This window comes from Geospiza fortis, unplaced genomic scaffold, assembly GCF_000277835.1.
Source record: "Geospiza fortis unplaced genomic scaffold, GeoFor_1.0 scaffold330, whole genome shotgun sequence".
NCBI classification, from domain to species: domain Eukaryota; kingdom Metazoa; phylum Chordata; class Aves; order Passeriformes; family Thraupidae; genus Geospiza; species Geospiza fortis.
In genome coordinates, this window is record NW_005054400.1 from 1,927,504 (window position 1) to 1,939,136 (window position 11,633).

General features: G+C 47.6%; 1 protein-coding gene across 3 annotated transcripts in view; it reads right to left on the reverse strand.

Annotated features, from left to right (window-relative positions):
• Nucleotides 1–669: 669 nt before the first annotated feature.
• The window catches only part of CHD2 (chromodomain helicase DNA binding protein 2), a 54,375-nt gene continuing 43,411 nt past the window's right edge, over nucleotides 670–11,633 (reverse strand). For all 3 annotated transcript variants that reach the window (XM_031061132.1, XM_031061131.1, XM_014309079.2), the window contains 9 exons: nucleotides 10,809–10,931; nucleotides 10,360–10,488; nucleotides 9,472–9,612; nucleotides 8,380–8,514; nucleotides 7,346–7,524; nucleotides 6,703–6,802; nucleotides 6,022–6,238; nucleotides 4,946–5,195; nucleotides 670–4,150 (listed from right to left, as the gene is read on the reverse strand). In XM_031061132.1, coding sequence (XP_030916992.1) covers nucleotides 3,817–4,150; nucleotides 4,946–5,195; nucleotides 6,022–6,238; nucleotides 6,703–6,802; nucleotides 7,346–7,524; nucleotides 8,380–8,514; nucleotides 9,472–9,612; nucleotides 10,360–10,488; nucleotides 10,809–10,931 — 1,608 coding nt within the window. In that variant the 3' untranslated portion in view covers nucleotides 670–3,816. The remainder of the gene's footprint in view (nucleotides 4,151–4,945; nucleotides 5,196–6,021; nucleotides 6,239–6,702; nucleotides 6,803–7,345; nucleotides 7,525–8,379; nucleotides 8,515–9,471; nucleotides 9,613–10,359; nucleotides 10,489–10,808; nucleotides 10,932–11,633) is intronic.

Consider the following 11,633-nt stretch of genomic DNA (forward strand, 5'->3'; position numbering starts at 1 on the left):
AGCATATAACTCAGCTGTGAAATTTCACTCTTGGCTGAAACTTGGCTCAGCAGCAGAGAGACGGGGAAAGGCTGGACCCAGTGGCTGCAGGTGTGAGAAGTGCTTTTTACAATGAGCTTTTATAACTTGGGAGAAACGGCTCCAATCCCTGCTCTGTGTGGGCCTCAGTGTGAGCAGTGGAGGGTAAAGACCAAACCAAAGCAGCCACTGGATGCCTTCACATCCCACCTGGGGAGAGGCACATCCTGCCCAGGAGGGGCTGGGGACAGAGAGGAGAACTCACTGATGGAGCAGCAGCAACACTTCTCCCAGAGAAAGGGGAATTCTCCCCAGAAAATGTAAAAAAGAAAATTTACACATCCTCAGAGATCCATAAAACGTGGAGGTGGGATAAACACATAATCATCAGTATCATCCCAGTGAAATCCTGGTGGATCTGGGTTGGAGAATGCACAGCTCCTTCTGATCAGGTGGAAATTCCCCATCTGAAGAAGCTTCCAAGTCTCTATCACCACAGACTGTTAAACTATGTAAAAACAGCCAAGCAGAACATGCTTATTCCTGCACAGTGAAAATATCCTTGGTGGCTTGGCTGTGGCTGGCAGGAAAGGGCCCTGTGATCCCAGACCTGCCACAGGAGCCCCCAGAGATACCACGCTGGGGCCCTTCTGAAAATCTCAGTAACACTTTTTAATATACAAGAATCAAAAGTACAGCAGTTTTACAATGTAGGAAAATTTCATACATACTATATAAACAACATATTTACATCAGAAATCACTAGGACAGTGGCATTTCTTTCACAAATATAAATTAATATTAATTACTGTTTTTAGTCAACAGGTTTAAAAGTCCGTATTTTTACAGTAAGAGTCCTTCTCTCCCCAGAGGGGAGGCAGAGGTGGGGAGGAAATGGGTGAAAGCAGAAAAATATTTTTGTGTGGATCACAAACCATTCACACAAGGACTTCAGCACTCGGTTCCGTGTCCATTTTGGTTGGGACTACATCGCCTGTCCCCACAGCAAGTTTTGGTCTGCAGGATTTCCACCATGTGAACTCATAACTTTACACCATTTCCAAAGAGGTCAGGCTGAAAAACTCTTTTTTTTTTTTAATTGAACCCCAGCAAGTTACTGCTATTTTCTGCAAAGAGGCTGGAGGGAATCCCACAGCTGGTTAGGAAGGAAGAGCTGTACCAAAGCTGTCACAAACACCACAGGGAAGTTTATGGCTGTGGATGTGCCCCCTCTGATCCCACTCCTGTCCCCGTGACTGTGTTTGGTTATGGTCCCTATGCTGAGGGGACATAAAATGCATGAGTGTGTGTGTGTGCGTGTGTGCTTAGGGAAGACTTTCTCCCAAATCTCCTTCTCCAGCTTCACTAAAGCCAAACCCAGCAAACATTCACCCATCATGAGTTGACATGATGTGACTCCAACATCAGGCTAAAGTGACAGTGGGGACAGCTCTCCAGTGGATATGGGTAAAGCTTTTGCTGTTGCACAAAAAGGAAATCCCAACCAGCCTCATGCCTGGAAGCTGGGATAAGCAGAAACCCCCACATCTCAACACAGAAAATGCCTCTTGCTGGGATCCAAAGTTCTCCTGCACCAGCCCTCACGCTGGTTGCCAGTATTGCCTTTGCTACACGAGTATGGCACAAACTTCCCACCGTGACAGCACCGTGACAAAAACAGCAATTCTCTTTGCCCCTCTGAGGCTGCCTCCATTTTCACATTAAAAGCTAATACCTCTGAAAAGAAAGGACCTCTTTGTTGAACACCACAGCCTGCAATCACAGCTTAGTGGGAAACACCACGGAAAGGTGCTCTCTCCACACCTCCCACCCCTCCGAGGGGGACTGTGGAAGACTTGCCTTCACCTCACCCTGCACAGGTAAACACAAGTGTAACACTTCATCAGGGCAGCAGGTGCCCCTAAGGAAACAAAACTGCCCTGAATTCGGTGGAAATCTTGCAACATAAAAACAAAAGGGGAACAAAGCACTTCCCGTGCGTCCCCTTGGAGCAGCGGGATGGGGAGGAGTGATGGCAGCAGATTTCCAGGGATACACTGCATGGAGGAGTTTTAGTGTCAGTTTGCATGCACCTTCCAAGGCACTGCCTGGAGTCAGGAAGCCAGCCCTGAACACCCATCTGCCCTCAGTCCTTTGGGGAAGGGACATCACAGCTTATTAGAGTCAAATACTGGCATCTTCATAGGAGGCCCAGCTTCTGTGCCCTGCCAAACCGGAGTCTGGAACAGCCTGGTCTTTAATACTGAGCTCTGGGTGGTGATGCAGCCCCAGACACCACGCCCAGAGCAGCCTTTGTGGTCTCCAGGGAACTCCAACCTCTGAAAAATAATCACCCAAGGTGCTTCTGGCCAGCAGGATGTGCACAACCAACCCCTCACCACACCAGTGTCCAGGATGGACGCTGGTTTGCATCAAATACTGTGGTTTGAATACTTGGAGTGTTTGCCCTGAAGTTCACTGAGCTGGGCTGCATATTTCTCTTTTCCCTCTGCCATGCTGGGCTCTAAGACATTTGCTCCAAGGATCTTTACAGATCAGTCCTGAATTCCTCATTCTGTCCCTGCTCACTGAGGTGCTAAGTCCTCAGGTTCATTTCCAATTTAGATAAACAAAAGGTCTGTAAGTGCAGGTACTTTTAGCAATTCAGAGTCACTGCTGACTGCTGGAAAGGTGACCATTCCCTGAGCAGTGATCACTCCACTGATTCCTATTTCACTTTGCTCTACCATCCCCTATCCTTCATTTACAGTAAAGGTTTGTGATCACTGCTTTGTGAAGCACAGAGAGACATGATTTGCCCAAAGACCAGAGGCAGGAAGATTAGGAGTTCCAGTATCCCCAGAGCCATCTTTTGATCTTGCACCTCCCAGCCAGCATCTGTTAGTTCCTGGACCACCCAAGCTGCCCATGCCAGAAGAGAAGAGTTTTGTTATGAACTCCTGAGCCCTGTCCACTGGGAAATACTGTTCTCACCCCAATTTCTTTCCTGATAGTTAGAAGTGAACTAAGCCTTTTGTTGGCCTTTTTTTCCCAGCTCCCACTTACCCCCAGAGTCAAGATTTGCCAGTTCCAGCTCTGGAGATGGGAGGAAGATCCCCCCACCTCTTTTGTTGCAGGGGACACAACAGCGATCAAAGCAGAGCCAGCTTCTTGAAATGGGTAAAGACATGAAAATGATAACATGGCCAGGAAAGTGATGGATTGTCACCAGCATGGCTCCAGCTCCTCTGGAGTCATTCTGCAGGGACATCAAGTCCCTCTTTCAACCAAGTTTGGCTGCTGAGGGACCTTCCTGTCCCTCCTTGAATATATCCTCCCATTGCCCCATGCTGGTGACACACAAATCCCAGCCCAACCAGTTTATCCCCAACCCCAAAGCAGCATCTGTCACATAACATCAAGTCAGAGCAGGCACACAGCCTTCTGCACCATCCTAAGCAGCATCAATCTGCCTTCTCCTACTGAGGAAACACTGGCTGGGGAAAAACTCCCTTGGGTCCATTGGACTGAGGAAAACAAAAACAAAACAACAAACGAGGCAGCAAGGCTGGTTCCATGACAGAACAGTTCAATGGTAAAAAAGGGGAAAGGAAATGGGAATCTAAACCAGAATCAAGAGCTAGGGAAAATCTTCCTCCACCCACTCCCCCAAATTCCTCCTTGACCCAGCCAGATGATAGCAGCATGTTCAGAGTTTCTGGTTGCTGGCTTGGAGAAAGCAGCCACCGTCGCACCAATCCCAGGATCTCGGACGTGCCCTTCGCCCTCTCCGTCGCTTTACGCTTTCCGAATGTTCCAGTTATAATCTGGATTGTTTTTCTGTTCCAATGACCTATCCAGAGGTGACCTGTGATCGAGAGGTGACTTAGAATCGTGGGGGGATTTCTGAGAGGGGGGCGAGCGAGGGTCCGACACCGGAGGGTGAGATGGAGGGAGGGGCTGTTTGTAATCGCCCAGTTTGTCTGTGTGGAAGGACCGGTAGTGGTCCGAGGGTCCTTGGCCGTGGTAGCCCATGGGTGGCCTGTGGTCAGACATCCTCCTAAAATCCTGCTGGTGGTAGTTCTGAGGCCTGAAGTCCTCGGACCGCCGACGTTTGGAATCGTGGTGGTGCCTGTGCAGAGAAAAATGGATGGAGATCAGCTCCAGAAGCCTGGCCTCTGTGATCAGAAACCCTCACAAACGCCCCCCAGCCCAGCTGAGGTGAGGGCAATGTCTTAGGTTGGAAATGGATGTGTGTATTCTATTCCTATCTGTGGAGCAGTTACCTTCTTAGTTACCTTCTTAGTTTTCCTTTATCTCTTCCACAACCAATCCCTCCTCTGGGAAATATCTTCTGTTAATGGCCCAGTGTCACTGAGTGACTGATAAAATTACATCATCCCACTGGGAGAAGCTCTGCCCAGGGGGAGGAGCCAAGCACTCCTACCTGGATGTAATCAGAGGTTTGGAACACCACATGCAGCCTTTTCTCAGTGCATTCCCAGCAGTCTTTCCCACTGGATTCCCAGAGGAAGACTGGGCTCATCTCCACTACCACTGGAAGTACTACTGCCTTCCTTCAGAGGAAGACTACACCCTTCTACAGGATCACTGCTCCAACAGAACCACACCTATCATCCCAGAAGGACTGCAGCCACCATTTAATGGGACTGCTGCCAACACCTGACCCAGAGGGTGTCAGGTCATATTCTGACTCTGTCAGTGTTATTTTGTATTACTGCGTTATTTATTTTATTTTTTATTTTCTTCCCTAATAAAAAACTGTTATTCCTGCTCCTGTATCTTTGCCTTAATTTCAAAATTACACCAATTTGGAGGGAGGGGGTTTACATTTTCCATTTCAGGGGAGGCTCTGCCTTCCTTAGCAGACCCCTGTGTGTCCAGACCCAGTCAGGCCCTGGCTCACCTGTCGTAGTAGTCGCGGTGGCCGCGGTGGTCGCGGTCGCTGTTGTACTGCTCGTAGGGCCGCTTGCGGGACAGGTTGTTTGGTCGGTAGTTGCCGGAGCTGCGGTGGGGGTCCCCCCGCGACCGCCGCTCCCCGTAGTGGTGGTCCTTGTACCAGTGCTGCTCGTACTGGTGGTGCCGCTCCCCGCCCCACATCTGGTTGCTGTTGCCACCGTAGTTGAACTTTCGATCCCTCTGCCAGTCTCCTCGGTCTGCCGTGAGCAAAGAGCACCTCTGAGTCTCTGTCATGATTTGGTTTAAGCCCATGGTTTTCTCCCCTGAATTCTCCAAGAAATAATAGCTATTGACACTCCTTTAACTTTCTCCTCCCTAAACAACATGGGCCCATTTTATTCTTTGAATTTCTTTATCGCTATTTCTTTATCATCCTCACAAATCTTACTCACATTTTTTCCTCACTACATCACCACGTTTTCTAGCCCAGCAGTAAGTACAGTGGCAGTGTATGTTCTATCCCATCCCCTTTAAACCTGAGCAGTGTTTTGCGGAGATAAACAAAACTCCACAACTTTTGTGAAAGTTGTAAAGCCGGTGTGTTTATTACAGCACTGGACGCACGTGGGAATCATTCCCCTAAAATGACATGCGTACCTCTGGGAACTTCAGGTCTCTTTTTATCCCTTTCTCAAATACATATGCATACAATTTCACAATAGGTTCATATATATTCATTTTTACGAATTTCACGTGACATTTGCTGCTAGTTCTTCTTTATCAGAAAGAATTCCTAGGTCAGGTTGACCTGCTCTCACAGCAGTCTCTGTCTCTGTCTATCACCTTCTGTCTCCCCCCTCCTTACCTCTGTCCTTCACTGAAGCAGCTTCTCTGAGCCTAGGCTTTTGCAGTCAGACTACACAGCAAGCTACATACCTAAAGATGTACATTCTACCCAAATCAAAATGGATTTCTACCCTGAAAAATTTCCACTCTGCCTCAGCAGCCACAAGTCCCAGAAGGATTTGTGTCCAGGAGCGTTAGGTCACAAGGAAAGGTTTCTCCTGGCCTGCCAGCGCTCACCTGTGTTGCTGAAATGTCTCTTGTTTGGGTGGCCATAGTTGTCCCGGGGGTGCCCGTGCATCTGCTGCTGGGTGTGTGAAGGGGGCATGTGGATCTTCTGGGAGTGAGGATTGTGAGGCACGTGGGACTGGGACATCACGGAATCGCGGCTGGAGCCTGAGGGCTCTGGGCGGAACGGCTTCTTCATGCTGGACATGTCCTCCTTCTTCTTCTGCTCCTGCAAGGTGCAACAGAGGGATACAGCTCAGCTGCTCTCCCACCAGAAGAGCAGGACTGTGAGCCAGGCTTGTCTGCCAGGCTCTGGATTTTCCTGCCTCTTTGAGGTGAGCCAACTCTGTGCTCAAGAACGGCACAAACGTGGTGGAGGACAGGCACAGTTTGGCAGTTCTGCTTCTACACCTGATCTCTACAGGGCAGCACGCCCAGGCTTTTCACTCCACAGGGCAACTGAACATCACATCCCACACCAAACAATGCTTTTGCTTGGTCAGGACAGCCAGGACAAAGTGACCAGAAATGCCACATGAAAAAGAAGGCAAATGCAATCAGACTGTTTAGATGTTGAGAAAATCACAGTGCCAACAACAAAGAACACCCATGGTAAGAGGCAGAAAGAATTGGCACTTCCAGTGCAGCAACGTTTAAGGACAGAAATTAAAAGGAAAGCACTTCAGGTCTCACCTCCTCTTCCTGTGATCTTTTCTTATGAGCCATCTTGTAGAGTTTGTGTAGTTTTCTGGCATCAAATTCTGTGAATTTTGACACAAATATCCATAGGTTCCTAGAAGGACATGAACATTTTCTGTTAAGTGCTACAGCAGCTCATTAACTGCCAATGGCTTCCAAACCAACATCAAATTCATTCTACCCTCTCTGCAAAACAGTCTCAGCTCAGGACAAGATGATCAGGAGGGCTGGAAACACATTCTTCAAAGTAAAATAAAGAGGTTTATGTGATTTAGCTTTGGAATAAATTTTAATGAAACCAGGACAACTTGAAGACAAAACATTTGCCTGGGACTGGTGATGGAAGACCATCCCTGTTCAAGGTTCAGGCTGAATGGAGCTCTGAGTAACCTAGTCTAGTGAACTGTGTCTCTGCCCATGGCAGGGGGTTGGAACTGGGTGATTTTAAGGTCCCTCCCAACCCAAACCATTCCATGATTCTGTGATTCTGTAGGCTGAGTGGAGCAGAAATCACAAGATTTCATGGATTAAGTAAGAGGCAAATGGCACATCCATCCATCCACAAAAAATCCAGCAGCCTCTGACTACCATTTCAAAATATCCTACACCAGCTAAGGAAAACAAAATGATCCCTCACCTTCTCCACAGCTTGATGTGATCCTGGTCAGTGTAGGCTTTAAGGCACTCAGAGATTCGATCACCGATTTTCAGGAGGCAGTTGCGTGTGTGCTCCAGCTGTTCTTGGACTGTCAGTCCCTTATCAGGCTTATCAAGTTGCTTCAGTGCTTTTTTGACTGGTCTCATCCTTTCCTTGCACTTGAAAGAACAACAGAGAGGAGAAAGTGATTAATTTGGCAGAGGGCTCTACATCATTGCCCTGTTAATCAAAAAGAAGCTCGTTTAGCTTTATCTGGCCATTAGGCAAGGAGAAATCAGCTATAAAATAGCAAATTGTTAGACAAGCTGCAGACAATCATCAGTAAAAGACATTATTTTCCCCGCCTCCACTGCCCCTGCCTTTTAGGAGGGAACAATTTGCTTTGCAAGCAGTAACCACACATAGTCTGCCCCTGCATGGAAGTGTATCCAAGCCTCCACACACTGAACCAGCCACCCCAGCTGAAAAACTGCTCAATTCATTCCTGTCCAATCTCATCTTTGGTCACTTTAATGCTTGCTTTTACCAAAACTAGCAGACATGAGATGAAAGCACCATGTTTTTCGGCCTGGGCACATCAACACTGCGCATAGATGGGGAATCAGACAGGTTTTCTGCCTGCCTGCCTGGATCTTTTGTACATTACAAAAGGAAAGTTAAAGAAAAAGACAAAAAACCCCACAGGACCTGCAGCAAATACAGAATTCTCTCAAATTGCATTGAGAGAACTGCTTTTACGAAGTGATATTTCAGCCAAGGAGAATCTTCCATGACAACTTTGACTAAAAGGCAATTTTTACAACGAGCCTTGTGGGCATGTTTGCTGTGAGTGCATTTACACAGCTCTGCACCTCCAACAAGGTCACCCTCAAAACTCCCCTGCATTTCCTTGCCTGAAAGAGCTTCAGTGGCTCCTTGGCTTCTACAAGAGAGGGAATGTAAGGCTGCAGGGTGTTCTGTAACTTCGCTGGGCTCTCAGCACTGCCCTCCCATTTCCCAAAGAAAATACTCACTATGCTGAATGTTTCTTGGTCCAGATCATCATCCTCATCTTCTCCAATGGGGATTGGCTCACTCCCTGCAGTGATGTGGACAGGACCCTGTGATCTCTTCCCTTTACTTCCAGATTTGGCCTCTGCACCTTTAGGCTTCACAAGGACAAATTACACAGATCACGCGATGAGCCAGGATGGAGGATCCCCAGTGACCCAGCTAACAACCTCCACACTATTGTTACTGGCAGCTGCTAAACCTGGGCACTGTTCCTACAACTTTCCTCCCAAAATCTCCAACTGTTGAGCTGCAATGGCTCTGTTTAACTTTATGTCATCCACGAGGGAGCAGGGAGAAGTCAGAGCCAACAGTTTGGACATGAATACGATATTCACACTCATGTACATTTTTACCTATATGACTTACTTGCAGTCAAAGCCACACCAAAAATCTCTAGAAAGCAAACTTTCCCCTACATAGGCAACAAAACTTCTTAGTTTGCACTTATGACCTCAGTGTCAAAACACACTGGGCATGTAGTACATACCTGTTCCTTGGACAGGTACTTCAGGTCATTATCATGGAAGCTTTTACCCCCCTTCCAATTTGCACCCAGCCTCAGGGCAGTTGTACCCAAAATTCAAGAGACATTTGAGTCTCCAGCATACCAATGATGTTGAAACACTCATTCTGTTGAGTCCTGAACAGTGACAATGACAACTTACAGTCTTGATGGTGCAGACACTTGGGTCATTTGGGTGAGTTTAAATTAAAGGGGAATACAGACAAGGACCTGCCAACCCTGTGATAAATCACAGCTGGACAGAACTTTGATCTGAGTGCTCCAGGCTCTTTCCTTAGCATCAGCTCTGTGGCCATATCCATGTCACAGGGACAGCTGTACTTGAAAGGCAGCCTGACAAAATCTCTTCCGTTTTGGTCACATTCCATGGAGCTTTAGGACATACCATCTTTTCTACTTTTTATGGCAATTCAGAAGGGCTGAAAAAGGGATACCCCCTCATCCCACAAGGCCTTCAATGAATCCTAAGTCTCAGTTTGTCCTGCTCAGTTTGTCCTCCTATCATGCTGCTCCTGAAAGTACCACATACCTTCTCTTTCTTGTCTTTTGTCTTCTTTTTCTCTTTATCGCTTTCCTTTTCTTTCTTAGAGGATGTCTGTTTTTCCTTATTCTCTTTGTTCTCTTTCTTCTTCTGTTTCTTTTTCACTGGGCTCTTGTCCAAGCCATCCTCCTAGAATATCAGTCACAGCACAAAGTTGGAGTCCCTCGCCTCATGTACATTTTCTTCCATAAAACATCCTTAAAACACAGGCAACTTTTGAGGTCCATCCAGATTTACCCTCACACCTCTTTAAGCAGACATCAAGCCCTGCTCAAGCAGCTGCCATCCTCCCAAAGGTGACAAAAGGGTATGAAAACCAGAGCAGCCCCACTCTGTGACAAGCTGGCAAGCTGCAGAGCAGCCCTGCTCTCCTGTGCCAGCTGCACTCCAGAACGATCAGCCCCTGAGGTAGATACTGATCAGCACACGAACAAAAAGCCTCAGACTGCAAGCCAAACCACTCAAAGTCTGAACATTTTCTAAGCAACAGCATGACCTTGGTAAACTCCAGCTTCACCACAGGCTGACGTGCCCAAAAGGAGAGGGAAACAATTCTTCTTTCTCTCCTTTATAAGGGCAACGGGCTTTGTCCTGAGACAACCTTTCCCCTGAGTCGATGTGTGGATGTTTGTGGCCATTCTGGGATGCCCCAAATCCCTTAAAGCACTGAGCTGAAAGAATAGGTGGGAAAGGTCCTTCTTTCACACCAATAGCTGTATGGGTGGTTTTGTGAGTTTGCCAATCCTGTGGGAATTCATTCTTAGTGCTTCTGACTCCTGGGGGCTTTGATGGGAATGCTTCCCAAGGTGAGGTTGGGCAGTAAGAGCAGAGCCCAAGGAAACCTGGAAAAGCCACTGCTCACCAAGGCTGACCCACCTTGACTTCACCCTCTTCTGACTGGTTGTCTGAGTGCCGAGGAGAGGAGAGTTCATTCCCATGCTCATCTTTGACTTTGGGAGCCTTGTTCTCTTTCTTCACTCGTGGTTTCCTCTTCTTTAGCTTGCCCTGGTAAAAACATAGAACAAGTCAGGGAAAGCAAATAGCTACAGCTGCTTCCTGGGGACATTTCCCATCTCCTGAACATTATGCAAACAGCTGCAGGTCCTCCAGGCTGGCAGGAAACCTGATGAGCCCAAATCCTTCAGTAAGAGCAGTAATAACCGGCCCTTTATTAATTATCATTTAAATGAGAATTATCACAATGTAATCAGACAACAAGTCCATATTCCTTCATAGAAATGATGTCTGGTGAACTGAGGGAACACAGGGTGTCTCTTGCCATCAGCCAACCCTGAAACCCCCAGAATCAAGGAGCCACATCTCACCTCTTCCCCATCTTTCATGTTTTCTTTCTTGTCCAGATCTTTTTTCAGCAGTTTCAGTAGATAATCAACTCGGGTCTGGAGCTGTTTTCCCTGAGGTTTCTTATCTGTCTCAACTGGCAGGATCTTTGATAAAGCAGAAAAAAAAATATATATATATACACCCATATGCACAAAGTTGGACAGAAGATTTACACATTAGCAGCAGTCCTTCCAGGCCCAGCAAAGGGCAGAAGATGCTGCACCTTCTGGGGGAACAAGAAGGTTCAAGCCCTCCTTCCCCCTCTCAGACTGTCCCTGTCTGGCCAAAGGCAAAGCTCCTAGCAAGCAAACATCCCTCCCCATGGAATCCTGCAGAAGTTAAAGGATCCCAAGGCTTGCAAGCTTGCTAAGGTCTCTTGAAGGAAAAAAATCCTTTACAAGCTATATTTGGGACTTTGAGCTGCAAAACTGAGTCCACTCTCCCTGACACCTCAGATTTGTTTGTGGCAGCTGGGTCACAGCAGCCCAGTCACTCTGGTAACCTGAGACATTGCTACAGCAGGGGCACAGATGCACAACTTTTAGTGGAAAACAAGGCTGAAAGGTGACACTTTGTGGAGGAAATAGCTCGGCTTGCCAGCTAGGTTTGCTTCATACTTCACTGGAAAATGGGTGGCGTGTTTCAGGCAGCTGTTTCCATTGCAAAATGCCTTTCTGAGCTCCACACATGGAGGGCTCTCAGGCAGAGCCTGATCTCTGCTAGAAGCACCAGCAGGGATGTCAGGGGAATGCTGCAGGCTGGCAGCAAAGCTGGTGTGGAGACTCCCAGTGCTGCTCAGCCCTGTG